The sequence below is a fragment of the Lithobates pipiens genome, unplaced genomic scaffold (genome assembly GCF_037356315.1).
Source record: "Lithobates pipiens isolate NorthernLeopardFrog02 unplaced genomic scaffold, aLitPip1_a1.2 Scaffold_18, whole genome shotgun sequence".
In the NCBI taxonomy this organism is placed as follows: domain Eukaryota; kingdom Metazoa; phylum Chordata; class Amphibia; order Anura; family Ranidae; genus Lithobates; species Lithobates pipiens.
The window spans coordinates 506,819,772-506,841,826 of NW_027507758.1; the positions used below are offsets into that span (position 1 = coordinate 506,819,772).

At 44.7% G+C, this 22,055-nt stretch overlaps 1 protein-coding gene across 2 annotated transcripts in view; it reads left to right on the forward strand.

Annotated features, from left to right (window-relative positions):
• The window catches only part of ACP1 (acid phosphatase 1), a 35,509-nt gene extending 31,184 nt beyond the window's left edge, over positions 1-4,325 (forward strand). For both annotated transcript variants that reach the window (XM_077488695.1, XM_077488696.1), the window contains exons 5-6: positions 2,239-2,344; positions 4,021-4,325. In XM_077488695.1, coding sequence (XP_077344821.1) covers positions 2,239-2,344; positions 4,021-4,098 — 184 coding nt within the window. In that variant the 3' untranslated portion in view covers positions 4,099-4,325. The remainder of the gene's footprint in view (positions 1-2,238; positions 2,345-4,020) is intronic.
• The last annotated feature ends 17,730 nt before the right edge of the window (positions 4,326-22,055 follow it).

Consider the following 22,055-nt stretch of genomic DNA (forward strand, 5'->3'; position numbering starts at 1 on the left):
CAAGCCGCATCAAAATCACTCTACCAGGTTGGTTAGTGCTGCTTGGGCAGTGCGTCACCAGGCCTCAATGGCTCAAATCTGCAAGGCTGCAACTTGGTCTTCAGTGCATACATTCACAAAATGTTATCAAGTGGATGTAAGGACAAATGAGGATATCGCCTTTGGCGCGGTGTGCTGCAGGCAGCAGTATGTGTCCTCAGGTTTTGTGCCCTATGGGTTGTGTCTCCCTCCCGTCAAGTAGCATTGCTATCGGACGTTCCATTAAGTAATTAAGACGCTGTGTCCCATGATGTACAATCATGGAAATAGGATTTTTAAATACAGCTTACCTATAATCCTTTTTGCTGGAGTACATCATGGGACACGGAGGTCCCACCCCTCTTTTTATGGGGTTTAAGTATATTGATTGGCTACAAAAACTGAGATACTCCTGGAAGGGGGGGGGGGGAGGCATTTATATAGGGAGTCAACTTCCTCTATTGGGTATACAAGTGTCAACACCTGAAGGTGACTATAACACATTAATTACTTAAGACTCTGTTTCCCATGATGTACTCCAAGAAAAGGATTTTACAGGTAAGCTGTTATAAAAATCCTTTTTTTTTAATTTTTCTACATTAAACCTCATGCGCCATGTAGTTGCCCACCCCATTAAATTGTTCAGATCTTCTTGCAAGTTTTCCACATCCTGCGGAGAAGTTATTGCCGTGCTTAGCTTAATATCATCTGCAGCGATTATTGTTCTCTCCTCTGCTTTGTAATGTATTAGGAAATCTTTCTTGTAGCAGTTTAAGTCCTAAAGCAGAGTTTCACCCAAAAGTAGAACTTCCGCTCATTTTCATGTCTCACGGTATTTGCGCAGCAATTTTTCAAATGGGTTTTTTATTTAATTTTTTTGGGGGGAAAAAAAGTTCATAAACGTAAAAAAACGAAGCTTAGGCCAATTTGCATAATGTAAAATATGTTTTAAACACTCGTGGAATGGCACCAAATTTCAGAACTTAAAAATCTCAATAGGCGACACTTTTAAAAATAATTTTTTTTTTTTTTTTTTTACAGGTTACTTGTTTAGCGTTAGAGGAGGTCTAGGGCTAGAATTATTGCTCTCTATTGTGCGCAATGTTGTCTCACATGTGGTGTTTGAACGGCGCTTACATATGCAGGCGCAACGTACATATGCTTTCGCTTCTGCGAGGGGGCACTTTTAAATTTTATTTGATATCACTTTTATTCCTATTACAAAAAATTTAAACGTCACTTGTAATAGGAATAGGGCATGACAGGTCCTTTTTACAGCGATATCTGGGGTGTGTAAGTCCCCAGAGCTCGCTTATAGGCTGGGAAGCCTAAAATCAAAAAGGAGAAAAAAAAACGATCTAGGCTTCCCAGCCAAGGCAACGGCAGTGTTTGCAACTGCCAAGGCCGGATGTGAAGTTATAAAGTCGTGGCGTGCTGATTTGCACATGCCGGAGGGGGAAATGTTCTCTCCTGCCTGTAAAAACCAAGCGTCTGAACCTGCTAGAATTGTCAAAGCAGCCACTATGATTGTTTTTACAGTGCACGGAATCACTGGTAGCAAAATAAGTTATCTGATGCTTGTAGCTGTAGGCATCATTCAGATATCTCCACTCAATGTCCGTAACGTCAAATGAAGGGATATGTACTTGGATCTCTAGAGAAGCCATAAGGGGAAGAGGGAACAAGACCTGGATTGTCTGAGTGCATTGGAAGTGTCCTTCAGCATTATAGACCTTTTGTGGTGAGGGCACGCTGCACAATTGGTGGTGGAGCATGGGTGCTTGATTTAGTCCAATAGAGATTGGATTGAAATGGCACAGAGGCTTTCACCAAGAAGAAATGAGTCCACTGGGTTGTGGTTTTATTCCGACACTGTATATAAGACTTTTTTTATGTATATGTTAGGTTTTGTATGTTTATATATACACAGGATCTCATTATTGGTATATATTTTATTTTTGATTGCATGGCACTTATTTGCTTTTATAGACTATATGAATCTGCCCTTCCTTTTTTTTTAAAGTTGGCTGTTACTGATATCATATCCTGTTATGCCAGATTGGTGAGGCTACATAAAACATGACAGTTTTTGTTTACTATTTGTCTTGCCCCTTTAATTTTTAGGGAAAAATTGAATTTTAGAAGACTGTTTTTCATGTAATTGTTGAATATCATTACAGCCAGTTTGTTTTTCATATTTTTCTTCTGTTTCGTCTTCAGAGATCTGAAACGTAAATGTGGTCAAGTACAGAACTGCACAGCTAAAATTGAACTTCTTGGAAGCTATGATCCTCAGAAGCGACTCATTATTGAAGATCCATATTATGTAAGTGTGTTAAACCCTTTCGCTAGCTGTTTGGCAAAAATGCACAAAACCAAAATTGTCTTGGTTTGCCTGATGCAAGGAGCACTTGAAGCTTTGCTACTGTCAAGTGTGTTTTTTATACAGCCTTGTGATCGGGAAGAGTTATAATTATTGTCGTTTTCAAATACATGGGCATGCTATTGTTGAAGGTAGCATCATAGTACTTCTTAAAATGGCACTACGAAGGCTTGGAGAGAAATATGCATAAATATGGTCACCAGTGGTGATCCCGTAGATCTTTTGTGACTGTATTTACACCCCTGAAATTGCTGAATACATATGAAAACTCAACTTATAAGGCAATTCTTTTTTATTGGTGTAGGGTTAGAACCTCTCACATTTTTAAAGGTGTCTGTATTCCCACTGGGGCAATTTACCACAAGCGTTTCAAAACAGAAGCGTAGGCACCTGTTTTTATCTTGTATATTTCTCCCTCCTGATGTCAGGATTTCAGGTTCCCAAGTCATTTGTGGGCTGCTAAATATACAATTAAAAGTGTATCTGTTTTGCCAGTTACCAGTGTTATCTCAAGTATTGTCATTAGCTGTGCCCAGTCTACCTACAGTGCACCTGGAAAGTATTCATGGCGCTTCACTTTTTCCCACATTTTGTTATTACAGCCTTGTTCCAAAATGGATTCAATTCATAATTTTCCTTTAAAATTCTACAAGCAATACCTCCATAATGACAACACGAAAGAAGTTTTTTGTTTGAAATCTTTGCAAATTTATTAAAAAAACAAAACAAAAAAAAACACATATACATAAGTATCCACAGCCTGTGCCATGACACTCAAAATTGAGCTCAGGTACATCTAGTTTCCACTGATCATCCTTGAGATGTTTCTACAACTTGATTTGGAGTCCACCTGTGGTAAATTCAGTTGATTGTCTATGTAAAGTCCCACACAGTTAACAGTGCATGTCAGAGCACAAACCAAGCCATGAAGTCCAAAGAATTGTCTGTAGACCACCAAGACGGCATTATATTGAGGCACAGAGCTGAGGAAGGGTACATGCTTGTGTCATAATACTCAAAAAGACTTGAGGCATTATATATTTTTGCAGATTTCAAACAAACTTAATTTTGTCATTATGGGGTATTGCTTATGGAATTTTGAGGAAAATAATTTAATCCATTTTGGAGTAAAGCTATAACATAAAAAAAAAATATGGAAAAAGTGAAGTGCCACACCTATCTATTGACTAGCTCAAGAAAACCTAGCATAAAAAGAGGCTGCTGTTTCTGACCTCCTTTCTAACAACAATTCTAGTTCAGATTTTAAGCAGATTCAATGTCTTCATTCTTCTGTGTGTGTGTGTGTGTGTGTGTGTGTGTGTGTGTGTGTGTTTTTTTTGTTTCGTTTTTTTTTATTGAACTATTGACCTTGAACAAGTATGCAACTATTGTGTTCTGTATGTCCTTCAAAATGCATTGAAGATTTTGCCTCCATTTGGTGAATCGTCTATGTTGCCACATGTATAGTTGACAAAACAAATTGTGAACAGTGATAACTAATCTGAACCAAGCATTTGGGATACTTCGGGTAATTCCATTTTTTGTTTAGTCTGTGGTCTTTTTATTATTTTATTTTTATTTTTTTGTATGTAATCCTCTTGATCTCCCTCTGTTTCCAGGGCAGCGATGAAGACTTTGAGACCGTCTACCAACAGTGCCTTAGATGCTGTAAATCATTTTTAGAGAAGTGCTCCTAGTACCACGCACCAGTCATGATAGTTGAAGATGTCTCTGTTCTGTTCTAATAGTACATTCATCTTTTAGTCTTGTATTTTACCATATAACAAGGCCAGATGTTTAATTTATACAGCAATGTTCAAGTATTTCATGTCATACTTCTCAGTTTCAGAAATTAAGTATACTATACAGAATCCAAAAGGTATTTAATACCAAATCACAAAATAAAGTCAATTTTAATTTACAAGATGCTTTGCCTGCATGTTATGTGTGTTTTAATGCTTATTAAATCTAAACCAATTTTCGTAAAGCTTTTTACATATTGATGTATTTTTTTTTTTTTAAAGATGTAAACCCTAACTGAATATTTAGTTTGCTAAAGCACTGTGTGTCATATAATATTGTCTTTTTTGTAATTTAAAATATTGTTTTTCGTCATATTTTCATACTCTGTTGCACTATAGTGCTGTAGATTCCATGCGCCCCCTTTTGCAGACACTTCTTTTCTGCATGCATCATACCAATGGCTGAAATGGCATTTTTCAGAACAAGTTTCCTTATCGTGACAGCAATGGACCATGACTGCGTAATGTGTGTAAAAATAGCCACTTGTGCATCTTCAGATGCCTGTGTGACACTGTGAAAATACGGAAGTATGATTGGGACAGAAGGACTCTATAATTAGAATTATCTGAACGAGGATCTTCCAGACAAGATTGCTAGGTGTTATTTTAAAAGGATATAAAGTTCCGTGCTATGGACTAGATTAGGTAATAATAGCTCCTGCCTCCACTAAAATCAGCCACCAGAAGGTAGATGGCCAACTGAATGAAAATAAATATATATTGGGGTTGAGTGAAATTTTCGTTGCTAGTGTGAGGGTATAATCTGGTGTGTCACTGTGTATACCAAAAAACTTGAAATTAATAAACAACAAAAATCAGTAAAGTGCATTAAATCAATCAAGGTGCTATAATGTAGCAATCATGCATTTATATATCATATATCTATAAACATGCAGAGAGATGCAAAGGAGTAGTTCTTTCCTTCACACAGCCTCCTATGTGCATAATGCCACCGCATGCAGTAATCACTCGCCTCCTTACAAGAACCTGAAAGGGTCAAACATGCCTTACACTATGTGCAACAATCCCTTCAGGAAAAACCTCGCTGGTCCTTGGTGACCTCTATTGGACTCTCAAGACCCAGATAATGGTACTAATCTGATGGGGGTTCCTTCCACTGCGCTACTTCCAACTTGGGTCCAATGCGAGCCTCATTGGCCACCGGTAATTTCCACAGCACATGGGGGGGGGGGGGGAAAGGATGTGCCTCCAATAGTGCAGTATCCTAGGGATTAAAAAAAGAACCTCTTCACCCCAGCTAGTATACAACTCGCATTTATTTAAAAGTTAAAAGCATAAATGATGCATCATAAGGTCTCTCGTTTTCGACAAGGTTCCCACTGCAGGGCTCCACCGCTACCATTTCTCTTATATTCACTGACTGACACAGCTCCTCTTAGCCATTGTGTTGTTATGCCACTTTAGCAGAAGACTAGGCATTACATGTTATGAAAAAAACAGAACTCTTAGTTCCACCCAAGGGGCGGTCCCTTAGGTAACAACCCCCCAGTCTGCCATGCAGCCATCAGTTTTATTTTGCCTAGTGAAGGAGAAGGACTGGCCCATCAGTCCGTGGGTTTTTCTGCAGAAGCCTGTTTTTTTTGTACAAGATGAAAGATCCTGTGAGCTTCTATCACCCGGCTGGGTGACAGGCTGGATACCCTTATCCATGTAGTCTCCCCAGCCTGGCCAGCGAGTGCAGGTCACAGCTACCCGCTAGGCCAGCCACGACATACCTCGGCTCACGAGGTGGTCGGTGACCTTTTTATGCTCTGGGGCGCACATATGACCGGGCTACTGATGTCTACTTCACAGTGTGCCGAGGCCAGCCACCCCGTACTGATCGGAGAGTGGGTCTGTGATGGAATGTCTCCCAGCTCTTCAGGACTGGTAAGTACAGCTCTCCCTGCCTCGGTGGGGCTGAGCAGCTGGGCATTCCCTGGGAAGTCCATTCGGGGGTCCCTCACTTCAAGTCACGTGACTCGTGATGAACACGCGCCAGGACGAGAGCTACCGGAAGTGACGCATACCAAGCTCGTTTGTACAGCACTTTTTAAAAACTTATGTTTGCGAGTACTTTATTTACTTTTTTTTTTTTTTTTAATAAACGTTAATTGTTGAAACTACTACACTATGGGGCATCCTTCCTCTATATCTCTCTAACCCTACACATATACAGTGCCTTGCGAAAGTATTCAGCCCCCTTGAACTTTTCAACCTTTTGCCACATTTCAGGCTTCAAACATAAAGATATAACATTTTAATTTTTTGTGAAGAATCACCAACAAGTGGGACACAATTGTGAAGTGGAATGAAATCTATTGGATATTTTAAACTTTTTTAGCAAATAAAAAACTGAAAAGTGGTGCATGCAAAATTATTTGGCCCCTTTACTTTCAGTGCAGAAAACTCACTCCAGAAGTTCAGCTAGAATCTCTGAATGATCCAATGTTGTCCTAAATGACTGATGGTGATAAATAGAATCCACCTGTGTGTAATCAAGTCTCTGTATAAATGCACCTGCTCTGTGATAGTCTCAGGGTTCTGTTGAAAGCGCAGAGAGCATCATGAAGACCAAGGAACACACCAGGCAGGTCCGTAATACTGTTGTGGAGAAGTTTAAAGCCGGATTTGGATACAAAAAGATTTCCCAAGCTTTAAACATCCCAAGGAGCACTGTGCAAGCGATCATTTTGAAATGGAAGGAGTATCAGACCACTGCAAATCTACCAAGACCTGGCCGTCCCTTAAACTTTCAGCTCAGACAAGGAGAAGACTGATCAGAGATTCAGCCAAGAGGCCCATGATCACTCTGGATGAACTGCAGAGAACTACAGCTGAGGTGGGAGAGTCTGTCCATAGGACAACAATCAGTCGTACACTGCACAAATCTGGCCTTTATGGAAGAGTGGCAAGAAGAAAGCCACTTCTCAAAGATATCCATAAAAAGTCTTGTCTAAAGTTTGCCACAAGCCACCTGGGAGACGCACCAAACATGTGGAAGAAGGTGCTCTGGTCAGATGAAACCAAAATCGAACTTTTTGCCCACAATGCAAAACGATATGTTTGGCGTAAAAGCAACACAGCTCATCGCCCTCAACACACCATCCCCACTGTGAAACATGGTGGCAGCATCATGGTTTGGGCCTGCTTTTCTTCAGCAGGGACAGGGAAGATGGTTAAAATTGAGAGGAAGATGGATGCAGCCAAATACAGGACCATTCAGGATGAAAACCTGTTGGAGTCTGCAAAAGACCTGAAACTGGGATGGAGATTTATCTTCCAACAAGACAATGATCCCAAACATACAGCAAAATCTACAAAGGAATGGTTCACAAATAAACGTATCCAGGTGTTAGAATGGCCAAGTTAAAGTCCAGACCTGAATCCAATCGAGAATCTGTGGAAAGAGCTGAAAACTGCTGTTCACAAACGCTCTCCATCCAACCTCACTGAGCTCGAGCTGTTTTGCAAGGAAGAATGGGCAAGAATTTCAGTCTCTCGATGTGAAAAACTGATAGAGACATACCCCAAGCGACTTGCAGCTGTAATCGCAGCAAAAGGTGGCTCTACAAAAGTATTAACGCAAGGGGGCCGAATAATTTTGCACGCCCCACATTTCATTTTTTTATTAGTTAACGTTTTAAAAATCCAATAGATTTCGTTCCACTTCACAATTGTGTGCCACTTGTTGGTGATTCTTCACAAAAAATAAAAATGTTATATCTTTGTTTGAAGCCTGAAATGTGGCAAAAGGTTGAAAAGTTCAAGGGGGCCGAATACTTTCGCAAGGCACTGTACCAATCGCTGAGGGAACCCCCACGCTGAATACCTTTGAGCTACCGTTTAAAGGGGCCATACACCGCAACAGGCAGGACACTAACGTCAGGATTTGGGGACACCACAGCGGGACCTTAAAGGCAAAGAGCACCAAGGACCCTGAGGATATACATGTTGCATGCTGTTACCTTACAGCTGTAAGGTAAGGGGACACCCATAACCAGATCACACAGGATCACGAGAGATATACCCACCATCACCAGCATCACCATCGATTACATTTTGTTCACCACTATTTGCACCTGTTATATTTAAGCACTGGCACTACGATTTTTTTTGGATGTAATCTCCACATTTTGCACAGTTTAATGGACATTTTGTCTTTTTTTTTTTTTTTTTTTGGTTTTATTTGCATTTTTTCAACATTGTATTATGGTTTAGAGGGATTATTCACTTGCATTATATTCTTTAGCACTGGCACTTTATGCGATTTTTCGACAGTTTTAACAAATTGCATTTGGAATTATCTGTTTTACACATTTTAGGACACTTTGAATTTTTTGTTTTTATTTGTATTTCAGTGTTTGGCATTTATTTTTAATGAATGTCAGTATCTTGAGGGATTGCGCTATTCCCCTATAAGAGCATATACTGATTTACATATACGTTCCGCATGTTTTACAAGCAGTCTTTTATGTGACGTCAAATTAGCATCTGAATAACCTCCCAGTTTATAATATTATTTAAGTGCCCACACAGTCCACCACCCCTTGAGGCTGGACCATCCCTGTCATAATACAGTGCACCACAACCTCTTGTTTATTAGTTCTAAGAGTACACTACTCCCACAGGCCAGGAAGGCCTCACAAACTCCTTTTTCGTCCGCCCGGAGCTTCGGCCAAGCGTCCCCAGCCCGACAGGATGACTTCTGAAGGACAAAAGTGTCCTTGGAACCACAAGCCTAACAAGCTTGTGCGCAAAAGTCTGACCGATTGGTCTGCGATCTGATTTTCTCTGGTTACAAGATAGAGTTCCTCTCTTGGCCGAAAAACAGATTCTTCCCCTCTAGCATACCCGTACTCCCGGCTCGCCGGGAGGCCCTCTTGGGGGCGGTAAGGGACCTGCTGAATCGGGGGGTGATGGTACCTGTTCCGTAATCGGAACGTTTCCAGGGGATCTACTCAAAGCTGTTTGGACATACCCCTTCCTCCTTGGGAACTACAATCTTGGATCTAAAAGCCCTCAATTACTTTGTGAAAGTACAGAGGTTCAGAATGGAATCGGTTCGCTCAGTAGTCGCTGCACTCCATCAAGGGGACTCCCTGGCCTCCTCAAACATCCAGGATGCGTACCGGCACATACCTATATGCCTACAGCATCAAAAGTTGCTGCGGTTTGCAGTTGGGGAAGCCCACTACCAGTTTGTGGCTCTCCCTTTTTGGTTTGGCATCAGCCCCCCGAGTCTTTACCAAGGTATTGGCTCCTGTTTTGGCATTGCTGCAGCAACGCCGGATCATGATCGTGGGTACCTAGGCTTGCTGCTGGACTCCATGGAAGCGAGAGTGTTTCTCCCTTCAGACAAGCTGTAGACTCTCAGAGCCGTTGTAAAACTGATGAACCGCAAGTGGTCGTCGCTACGCTTCTGCATACGAGTCCTGGGACTCGTGGTGGCCTCCTTCAAGGCAGTACCATATGCCCAGTTTCACACCAGAGTTCTGCAGAAGGAGATTTTGACCAAATGGGACAGATCTCCGTTGTCCCTGGATCGGCAGATTCAGGTGAGCCAGTCAGGGATTCCCTGATCTGGTGCCTGTGGCCCCCGGTACTTCAGACCGGGAAGTCGTTCCTACCTCCTTAAATGGACAGCGATCACAACGGACACAAGCCTAGTGGGGTGGAGTAATGGGGGTTCAGTCGACGGAGGAATCCAAGTTGCCGATCAATCTGCTCAAGCCTGAGCGCGATCAGGCTATGCCTCTCTACATGGTCGATGAGACTGTGAGGGCGTCCGATCAGGATCCAGTCAGACAACGCCACGGCTGTGGCATACGTCGATCACCAAGGAGGAGCAAGAAGCTTGGCCACCGCACGGGAGGTTGCTCTCATACTTCGGTGGGTAGAGTGACATGTACCAGCCCTGTCGGCCACTTACATCCCAGGAGTGGAGAACTGGCAGGTGGACTATATCTAAGTTGCCAGAAGCTGGACCCAGGAGAATCCGGAGGTGTTCAGGCTACTGTGTCTGCAGTGGGGCACACCAGACGTGGATCTTCTGGCCTCCCATCTCAATCGGAAGGTGCAGAGATTTGTGTCCAGGACAAGAGATCCGTGGGCAGGCGCGCTGGTGGCTCCGTGGGATCAGTACCAGCTGATCTATGCCTTTCCTCCACTGAAACTGTTACGTCTGCTTCGCAGAGTGGAGACCGAGGGGATCCCAGTAATACTGATTGGCCTCAGCACCCTTTGTACGTAGACTTAGTGTGTTCACCGTTCCCTCCCGTGGGATCTGAATCTGGTGTTGGTGCTGCAAAAACCGCCTTTTGAAAATATAAGAAATCCCTCTATTGACTCTTTCCCAGAAAGTGGTCTTTCTAGTGCCCATCACATCGGCCAGGAGGGTTTCGGAACTGGCGGCCTTGTCCTGCAAGTCGCCCTATCTGGTTATCCACAAAGATAGATAAGGTGGTGTTGCGTCCGCAACCTTTTTTTCTGCCGAAGGTGGTCTCGGCGTTTCACATCAATGAGGACATTGTTACCATCTCTGTGTTCTACGCCGACACATCTTAAGGAGATGGCCCTCCATTCCCTGGATGTGGTTCAGCCTTTGAAGGTGTATTTGTCTGCCACGGCTCCCTTCCGGAAGTCAGACTCGCTGTTTGTTTTGGTGGCTGGTCCAAAGAAAGGCGTGGCGGTCTCGTCGGCCACCATTTCCAGGTGGATCAGGCAGATTGTAGTGCAAGCCTATGCCTTGAAAGGGCAGGTGCCCCCCTTTCCGGTCACGGCCCACTCCACAAAGGCAATGGGAACGTCTTGGGCCTTCCGCCATCAAGCGTCTGTCACTCAAGTGTGTAAAGCGGTGACCTGGTACTCTGTTCACACTTTTACAAAGTTCTACAAGGTAGATGTCAGAGCATCGGCTGATGCCTGTTTTGGCCGCAAAGTTTTGCAGGTGGCCGTATGGTTGCAATTTTTCCTGTTTTTTGTGGGTAAAAATGCAGTACCTTTTTTAAGTTAATGCACTGTTGCATTTGTTACTGCAGTTTTGGTGCGGTTTGAAGGTAGGGTCTCTCTGAGGAGAACCCTGTTTTTTTTGTGGTGTGTGTGTGTGTGTCCCCCCCCCACGCTGTAATTTTTGTGGGTAAAGTTATACTATTTCCCACTTGCCATGGTGAATGAACTTTTTATGCTGTTTTCCCACCCCTCGTTTTGGCACTGCTTGGTCCCAATAGCTAAGAGAGGAGCTGTGTCCGTCTGTGAATATAAGAGAAAATAGAATTTTTTTTTTTGTACTCGCCGTAAAATCCTTTTCTCTGTAATTAACCGACTGACACAGCACCCGCCCCTCCTAATTTTCTTTACGTTCTACTGCTTGTTGATGTACTGATGGCTACATGGCAGGCTGGGGCGTTGTTACCTAAGCGTCCGCCCCTTAACAGTTCTGTGTTTTTCATAACATGTAATGCCTAGCCTTCTCCTAAAGGTGGCGTAACAACCCAATGGCTAAGAGAGGAGCTGTGTCAGTCGGTGAATTACAGAGAAAAGGATTTCACGGTGAGTACAAAAAAAAATATCCTATTGTTCATCACCTCACACGTGGCTTCATCTGGAGGAATGAGCCAAGTGGGAATAGTGTAAAAATTAAGACATTTTTTAATTGCCGTCAAATTGGACATCTGTGGCTTTCCCGAGGCGCTCACACATGCGCAGTGATATTACATTGCGTCAACAGGAACGTGTGTGTAACTACAGCACATTGAAATGACTTCTGGAAAGGAACTGGAAGTCAGCGTGTGATAATTTTGGTCACAGCCAAAAAAAAAAAGCAAAGCGCTTCAATAAAATGGACGACAACCGTGGACAAGGTTATCATAAAGCAGAGCTGAAACAATAACACCAAGTAAATCATCATATAGCATACAAATAATGAGGGATCTCACTAGAGAATATCCTAAAACATCCCCAAATTATTAAATTCACGGATGCAAGGCAATAGTAATATGTAGTTAAAGTTCAAAAATCAACATAAATATATTATGAAAATATTTTTAAAAAATATTCAACATTTATCTTAATCTAAACAAATTGAAAATAATAAAAATGGTAGATGACGAAAAAAAAAAAAAAACATAATAGTACTAAGGGGGATCTACAAATATAGGAATTGTGATATATCAAAAGTAACAGTAAATGGACATGAACACACACACACAGGGAACGCTATGTCATGAGAAAATAACATAGAAATGAAGTTGCCAAAAGTAACATTTTATAAAATCTCTAGAAATCATTTATAAAACAGTTAATGTCAAACTCAATATTATGTCCAAATGGGTAGAGTTTGCATTTCATGTATCCAGAAGGATTCACGTTGGCTGAAGGTATTGATTAGTACCCCCTCCAATGGGGATGATATTTTTCTATCCCCCAAAACAGCAAGGTGGAGGGGTCTTTATTATGATGGGTAGCATAGTGTTTAGAAACACTGTTTGGGATAGCCAATAATAATATTTTGTACATGTTCTCAAATTCTTTTGCACATTTGCTATTGTCTTCCCATTGCAGTGGCTAGAAACCTTTCCCTTTTTTATTTTATCTTTCTTGGTCCTAGTAGGTGGAGGGGTCTTTATTATGATGGGTAGCATAGTGTTTAGAAACACTGTTTGGGATAGCCAATAATAATATTTTGTACATGTTCTCAAATTCTTTTGCACATTTGCTATTGTCTTCCCATTGCAGTGGCTAGAAACCTTTCCCTTTTTTATTTTATCTTTCTTGGTCCTAGTACAGGAATAACACTGTCTACATGGAAAAAAAATCCTTTGATCATACATCATAGGACACAGAGCCTTCGTTGCATAGTGGGTTAGATAGGCACCTTCGGTGATTGGACACTGGTTAACCCCAATTAAGGAGAATTCCTCCCCTATATAACCCTTTCCATATGGGGAGCACCTCAATTTTTTTGCCAGTGTCTAAGGTGGTTGGTCACGTAAAACGTGCTGTGAATAAAGCTCTATTCAGGTCCCTGCGGAGGCTAAAGGGCTATGCTGACCGAATCCATATCTTGGCCGATATTTTGACTCCCATGATGGTATGGTACCCATGCCTTGTCATCCGAAGAAACAAGGTTTTGCTTGTAAGTCTCTCCTTGGAGGACTGGGGAAACCAGGCTTGGTGTACTATTAAGAAAGTGGCACAAAAGTTCTGGCAGTCTTTTACAGGTCCAGGTAAGAGGTTCCCAAAAAAAAAAAAAAAACATGACGGTTGGCACAACACTACCTGCCGTGATGGGTGAAGGCTGGAATCTGTCTGTTGTTCTCAAGTTCCTGCGGCGGACCCTGGCTCTCACCGACCCTAAGTCTTTTTGAAGGTGCATTCGCCCGACCAGCTATTGTGGGAGCCAGACTCCTAAATTTCAAGCTGGTGCGCGCGGAAATGACCAGGGATCTTGGACGGTAGGCACCGTCCGATTCAGGCACAGGTGGTCATTCAGGGGATGTCCCCCGGGGGATCATTTTTGCCCTACAAACCTCCCGTCATCCCGGAGAAAGAGGTCATTACTCACTGTGTACGTCCAGGATCTGCTCCAGAAGGAGGCGATTGTGGAAGTACCCCTATCTCAAAGAGGCCGGGGGTTTTATTCCCTCCTGTTTCTAGTCAGGAGACTAGCGCCCAATCCTAGACCTAAAAAACCTCAAACACTCTATCTGGATGGAGTCTTTCAAAATGGAAAGTCTGCAGTCAATCCTCCAGGCTATAAACCTGGGGGATTGGATGCTTTCCATAGATCTCCAGGATGCCTATCTACATACCCCTATCCACATCTCATTCCAAAAATTCCTCAGTTTTTCGTTAAATCAGAAAAACTATCAGTTCCAATGTCTTCAGTTCGGAATCTCTACGGCTCCCAGAACATTTACACAAGTAATTTTGCCCATAATCGTGTCCCTGAGGGAGAGAGGACTGAGAGTCCACCATTACTTCGACGACATGCCCCTCCTCTCGAGCGGCCAGGAATCTCCTATCCAGCACCAGGAGATCCCAGTCTCCACTCTGCAGAGGATGGGGTGGCTAATAAACTGGGGGAAGAGCAATGCTCAGCCCACCCAGAGGATGGTCTTCCTAGGAGCCGAATTGGATACCCGCTTGAATATAATACAGCTGCCTCCAGAGAAGACTTCCCTATTAATCTGGAAAGTCAGGAGAGCGATTTCGGCAAAAACCCTACCAGCCAGGGTATGCCTTAGCCTCCTAGGCTCTCTATCAGCGACCATCCCGGTGGAACACCAGGCCTTTACAAACCTCTTTCCTTCACCAGTGGGGCGGGCTGTCTTTGTCCCAACCAATCCAGATCCAAGAGGAGGTCCAGCAATCATTGCGTTGGTGAACCCGCCTCTGCAACTTCAGCACTTGCAAACGTATAGTAACCCCTCCACAGAAGACAGTAACCACAGACTCCAGTCTGGGGGGTGGGGGCACATTACCAGTCTCATGCAGTGCATGGATGTTGGCCGTTCAAAGTACAAGACTGTCTCGAATGTGCTGAAAATGAGGGCAGCCTTCCAAGCCCTCCTGGCCTTCAGCTCTCACTTGAGGGGGAAGCTAGTTCTACTAAAATGGGCAACAGAGTGGCTGTCGCCTACATCAGGGTTTCTCAAGGCGCCCCAACAGGTCATGTTTTCAGGATTTCCATTATTTTGCACAGGTGATTTGATCAGTTTCACTGCTTTAGTAATTACCACAGCCGTTTCATCTGAGGGAAATCCTGTTGGGGCACCTTGAAGACTGGAGTTGAGAAACACTGGCCTACATCAACAGGCGGGGGGGGGGGGGGGGCAGGAGCTCCTCCATGATGCAGGAAGTCTGCCCTGTAATGGAATGGGCGAAATTGAATCTGCTGGACCTAAAGGCAGCTTACATACTCTGAAGGTTCAGGTGTCAGCCCTATCCGCCCTGACGGGGATTAAATGGGCTCTTGACCCTCTTGTCATACAATTTCAGAGGGCCTGTCTCAAACTAAGACCTCCCAGGAAACCTTCCTTTCTGGCATGGGACCTGAAAGAACCCTTCTTTCCTCTGGAGAACATTTCCCTCTGGGACCTGACGCTTAAGGTCGCATTCTTAGTGGCTATAACATCAGCCAAAAGGGTCTCAGAAATGCAAGCCTTACTGATTAAGGAACCATACCTGGTCATTTATCCGTACAGGATAGTTCTAAGACCTTCGGATTGCTTTATCCCTAACGTAGCATCCTCGTTCCACTTTAACCAGGAAATCAACCTACCAGCTCTCCTCATGGACCAAGGCGATCCTCACCCTCTAAATGTCAAAGGCAACATACTGGAATACCTCTCAGTATCCAAATCCATTAGGAAGTCAGAAAACCTCTTCATCATTCCACACGCAGCGTCAGCCCGCACCATTGCATCATGGCTGGTGAAAACCATTAAGAATTTGCATTTGCATTGCAAACCATTAAGAATTTGCATTTGCAAATTCCTGAGGACCTAAGGGTGCATTCCACCAGGGCAGTGGCTACCTCTTGGGCAGCATATTGTAGGGGTTCGGCAGAAACCATCTGCAGGGCAGCTACGTGGTCCTCTAGGGACACCTTCATATTTCACTACAAGGAATTCGTGAAATCCGTTATCCAAGCCAATTCTTCTATTCCTTGCTAATAAACCTTTACGTTGCATCTCCCACCCAGTCTGCAAGTTACTCCCCAGAGTGTATGCTGCCATGATGCGACAGGAAAACAGAAAATTGCGTACTTTACCTTTCCGGAATTTTCCTTTCCTGTTGCATCTTCATGGCAACATACAATGTGCCACCCATGGAAGGTGATCATATATACAGAGAATACCTGGGCGGAGGCCGTATCGTCATCTTATACAGTGGTGTGAAAAAGTGTTTGCCCCCTTCCTCATTTCCTGTTCCTTTGCATGTTTGTCACACTTAAGTGTTTCGGAACATCAAACCAATTTAAACAATAGTTAAGGACAACACAAGTAAACACAAAATGCAATTTGTAAATTAAGGTGTTTATTATTAAAGGTGAAAAAAAATCCAAACCATCATGGCCCTGTGTGAAAAAGTGATTGCCCCCTAAACCTAATAACTGGTTGGGCCACCCTTAGCAGCAACAACTGCAACCAAGCGTTTGCGATAACGTGCAATGAGGCTTTTACAGCGTCCTGGAGGAATTTTGGCCCACTCATCTTTGCAGAATTGTCCTAATTCAGTTACATTAGAGGGTTTTCGAGCATGAACGGCCTTTTTAAGGTCATACCACAACATCTCAATAGGATTCAGGTCAGGACTTTGGCTAGGCCACTCCAAAGTCTTCATTTTGTTTTTCTTCAGCCATTCGGTGGTGGACTTGCTGGTGTGTTTAGGATCATTGTCCTGCTGCAGAACCCAAGTTCGTTTCAGCTTGAGTACACGAACAGATGGTCGGACATTCTCCTTCAGGATCTCTTGGTAGACAGCAGAATTCATAGTTCCTTTTATCACGGCAAGTCTTCCAGGTCCTGAAGCAGCAAAACAGCCCCAGACCATCACACTACCACCACCATATTTTACTGTTGGTATAATGTTCTTTTTATGAAATGCAGTGTTCCTTCTACGCCAGATATACTTGGACACACACCTTCCAAAGAGTTCCACTTTTGTCTCATCGGTCCACAGAATGTTGTCCCAAAAGTCTTGGGGATCATCAAGATGTGTTGTGGAGAAATTGAGACGAGCTTTGATGTTCTTTTTGCTCAGCAGTGGTTTTCTCCTTGGAACTCTGTCATGCAGGCCATTTTTGCCCAGTCTTTTCCTGATGGTGGAGGCATAAACGCTGACCTTAACTGAGGCAAGTGAGGCCTGCAGTTCCTTGGACGTTGTTGTGGGGTCTTTTGTGACCTCTTGGATGAGTCGTCGCTGCGCTCTTGGGGTAATTTTGGGCGGCCGGCCACTCCTGGGAAGGTTCACCACTGTTCCATGTCTTCGCCATTTGTGGATAATGGCTCTCACTGTGGTTCGCTGGATTCCCAAAGCTTTGGAAATGGCTTTATAACCCTTTCCAGACTGATAGATCTCAATTACTTTCTTTCTCAATTGTTCCTGAATTTCTTTGGGTCTCGGCATGATGTGTAGCTTTTAAGGATCTTCTGGTGGACCTTACTGTGTCAAGCAGCTCCTATTTAAGTGATGCCTTGATTGTGAACAGGTGTGGCAATAATCAGGCCTGGGTGTGGCTAGAGAAATTGAACTCAGGTGTGGACAACCACAGTTATAGTATGTTTTAACAAGGGGGGCAATCACTTTTTCACACAGGGCCATGATGGTTTGGATTTTTTTTCACCTTTAATAATAAACACCTTCATTTACAAATTGCATTTTGTGTTTACTTGTGTTGTCCTTGACTATTGTTTAAATTGGTTTGATGTTCCGAAACACTTAAGTGTGACAAACATGCAAAGGAACAGGAAATGAGGAAGGGGGCAAACACTTTTTCACACCACTGTAGCTATGTGATCCTATCAGGTTGTGAGGGCGGAGTCACAACCCAGAGTGTATGCTGCCTGAAGATGCGACAGGAAAGGAAAATGATGGAAAGGTAAGTATACAATTTTCCGGTTTTGGCACCATAAAGAATGATGGTGAGATGGCAAAGGTTTTGAATGTATTCTTCTCAGTCTTCACGAGGTAAACAGGGAGCTTCAGTAACCAAACTGCAATGTTTATCCTCATGACACTTCACAGGACACACCTCCATGGTTAACAGTATAAAATCAGAAACAGACTTTGAAAAACTTATCATAAATAAGTCAACAGGACCAGATGGTTTGCTACCGAGGATCCTTAAGGAACTCAGCCAAGGAACTGCCAGACCATTGTTCCTAATCTTTAGGAACAGTCTACTGACTGGTATGGTACCAGGTGATAGGAGAAAAGCCAATGTAGCACCAATCTTTAAAAAAGGACCAGGATATATCCCTGAGAACTACACACCAGTTAGCCTAACATCAATAGTATGCAAGCTCTTGGAAGGGATGATAAGGGACTATATACAAGATTTTAGTAATGAAATCAGTATCATTAGCAGTAATCAGCATGGATTCATGAAAAATCGTTCTTGCCAAGCAAACCTATTATCCTTTTATGAGGAGGGCCTTAGTGCATATGGGTTTTGCAAAGGCATTTGATACAGTTCTCCACAAATGTTTACTATACAAGTTAAGGTCTGTGGGCATGGACCAAATGGTGAGTACGTGGATTTAAAACTGGCTACAAGAGCGAGTTTAGAGTGTAGTGATAAATGGGGAGTACTCTGGTCCAATGTTGAAAGTGGAGTCCCTCTGGGTTGTGTCCTGGGACCAATCCTATTTAATTTATTCATAAATGACCCGGAGGATGGGATAAACAGCTCAATCTCAGTATTTGTGGACTATACTAAGCTAAGCAGGGCAATAGCTTCTCCACAGGATGTGGAAACCTTGCCAGAAGATCTGAACAAATTAACGGGGTTGGCAACTACATGGCAAACGAGGTTTAATGTAAAAAAATTAAAAACAATGCATTTAGATGGAAAAAGCATGAATGCAATCTACTCGCTAGGGGGAGAAACCTCTGGGGGAATCTAGGATGGAAAAGAACCTGGGGATCCTATTAGATGACAGGCTCAGCAATGGCATGCAATGCCAAGTGGCTGCAAGCAAAGCCAATAGAATATTGGCATGCTTTAAAAATGAAAAATTCCAGAGATAAAACGATAATTCTCCCACTCTACAAGACTTTTGGTCCAGCCACACCTGGAGTATGCCGTCCAGTTCTGGGCACCTGTCCTCAGGAAAGATATGCTGGAAAGGGAGAGAATACAGAGAAGGGCAACAAAGCTAATAAAGGGACTGGAGGATCTTAGTTATGAGGAAAGATTACTAGCACTTAACGTATTCTCTCTGGATACACTTGAGAGGGGATATCATTTCAATGTACAAATACCATACTGGTGAGCCCACAATAGGGATGAAACTTTTTTCGTGAAAGGGCATTTAAAAAGACTCGCGGCCATTCACTAAAAGAGGAAAAGTGATTTAACCGGAAACTGCGTAGAGGGTTCTTTACGGTTAGGCGGCGTACACACGGGCGGACTGTCTGCCGAAACTACGTTTGTCAAACAGTCCGCTCAAACTTTTGAATGAACGAACTTGCCCACACACGGCACTTTTTGAGCGGACAAATACGGCAAACTAAGTTCGTCGTACTAAGTCCGCGCAACTTTTGAAATGAACGGACTCGCCCACACACGAGGCAACAGTCCGCTCATTTCGAGCGCGTGTCAAGGTAGGCGGGGCCCGCGACGGAGACGTCACGGGCTCCGCCGCCTGGAATGAACTTAAAGGGGAAACCCAACGCCGAAAAAAATCGGCGTGGGGGTCCCCCCAAAGTCCACAACAGACCCTTGTCTGAGCACGCTACCCGGCCGGCCAGGAAAGGGGGGCGAGCGAGCGCGCCCCCCACCTCCTGAGCCGTACCAGGCCGCGTGCCCTCAACATGGGGGGTGCCTTGGGGAAAGGGGGGGCCGCGCGGCCCACCACCCCAAAGCACCTTGTCCCCATGTTGATGAGGACAAGGGCCTCTTCCCGACAACCCTGGCCGTTGGTTGTCGGGGTCTGCGGGCGGGGGGCTTATCGGAATCCGGGAGCCCCCCACCCTATGTGAATGAGTATGGGGTACAATGTACCCCTACCCATTCACCTGTAATATAAAAGTACCCCAAAAAAAACACAACACACGAGATAAAATATTTTATTGCACAGCTCCGGGGGTCTTCTCGCCGGACTCCTCCGCTATCTTCTTGTAGCTCTTTTGCTAGCGGAGGAGTCCGGCTTTCTTCCTCCCCGCCGCCGGCCTCTTCTCCCGACTTCGGGGGTCTTGTCCCCCTCTTCGGTTCTTCTGCCGGGCCACCGCGCCTTCTTATAGCTCTTTTACAGGCGGTGGCCCGGTCTTCTGTCGCCGCCGCCGCCTTCCGTTCTTCTTCTTCTTCTTCTTCTTCTTCTTCTCCAGGAGATGTTGACACGTCGCTCTCTCCGGCCGGAATGCCAGAGCCGTGCTGCGCGGCCACTTATATAGTGACAATGGGGCGGTGTCACATGGGTTGATGTCACATGGGGACTATGACATCGTAAGGGGGCGGGGTCACCATGTGACCAACCCATGTGACATATACCATGTGACACCGCCCCATTGTCACTATATAAGTGGCCGCGCAGCGCGGCTCTGGCATTCCGGCCGGAGAGAGCGACGTGTCAACATCTCCTGAAGAAGAAGAAGAAGAACGGAAGGCGGCGGCGGCGACAGAAGACCGGGCCACCGCCTGTAAAAGAGCTATAAGAAGGCGCGGTGGCCCGGCAGAAGAACCGAAGAGGGAGACAAGACCCCCGAAGTCGGGAGAAGAGGCCGGCGGCGGGGAGGAAGAAAGCCGGACTCCTCCGCTAGCAAAAGAGCTACAAGAAGATAGCGGAGGAGTCCGGCGAGAAGACCCCCGAAGACGGAAGACCCCCGGAGCTGTGCAATAAAATATTTTATCTCGTGTGTTGTGGTTTTTTTTGGATACTTTTATTTTACAGGTGAATGGGTAGGGGTACATTGTACCCCATACTCATTCACATAGGGTGGGGGGCCGGTATCCGGGGGCCCCCTTATTAAAGGGGGCTCCCGGATTCCGATAAGCCCCCCGCCCGCAGACCCCGACAACCAACGGCCAGGGTTGTCGGGAAGAGGCCCTTGTCCTCATCAACATGCGGACAAGGTGCTTTGGGGTGGGGGGCCACGCGGCCCCCCCTTCCCCAAGGCACCCCCCATGTTGAGGGCATGTGGCCTGGTACGGCTCAGGAGGGGGGGGCGCGCTCGCTCGCCCCCCTTTCCTGGCCGGCCGGGTAGCGTGCTCGGACAAGGGTCTGTTGTGGACTTTGGGGGGACCCCCACGCCGATTTTTTTCGGCGTTGGGGTTCCCCTTTAAGTCCATTCCAGGCGGCGGAGCCCGCGACGTCTCCGTCGCGGGCCCCGCCTACCTGGAGACGAGCTCGAAATGAGCAGACTTTTCTCCGGGCAGGAACAGTCCGCTCATTTCGAAAGTACAGCGGACTGGCCCACACACGGGCGGACTGTCCGCTCAAACCAAGTTTCAGCGGACAGTTTTTCGGGATTTTCGAAAAACTTTGTTCGTCAAACTGTCCGCTGAAACTGTCCGCTGAAAGCCCACACACGAGCGGACTGTCCGCTGAAACACTGTTCAGCGGACAAAGTTGAGCGAACAGTCCCCGCGTGTGTGCGCGGCCTAAGAATGTGGAATTCTCTTCCACAAGCAGTGAATTCAGCAGGGAGCATAGATAATTTAAAAAAACTATTAGGCACCTAAACGACCACAATATACAGGGACATACAATGTAATATTGACATAAAATCACACACACACAGGTTGGACTTTTTTCAACCTTACTTACTATATGTAACTATGGCAAAATGCTGACGGGTTAAAACTTCACTTGCACTATCCAAAATGAAAAAAAAAGATCCCTTCAGTTTTATTTTAGGTTTTAAATTTAAATAAAACTATGAAGCTGAAGATAATGTGCTAATAAACGATTGAATTGAATTGTAGTTGTGTGAGAGCAGTTCTTGCCTAACCTCTCTTCTCTGTTTAACCACTTCAATACCGGGCTATAGTCAAATGACGGCCACAGATGACGTCCTCCCATCCTGGGTGGACGTCATATGATGGCCTCGGTATTGCGCCGCTCCTGTGGGGGCCCACAGCGCGGCGATCGCGGATGAGCCCATCCCCGATCTGTGGGATTTTC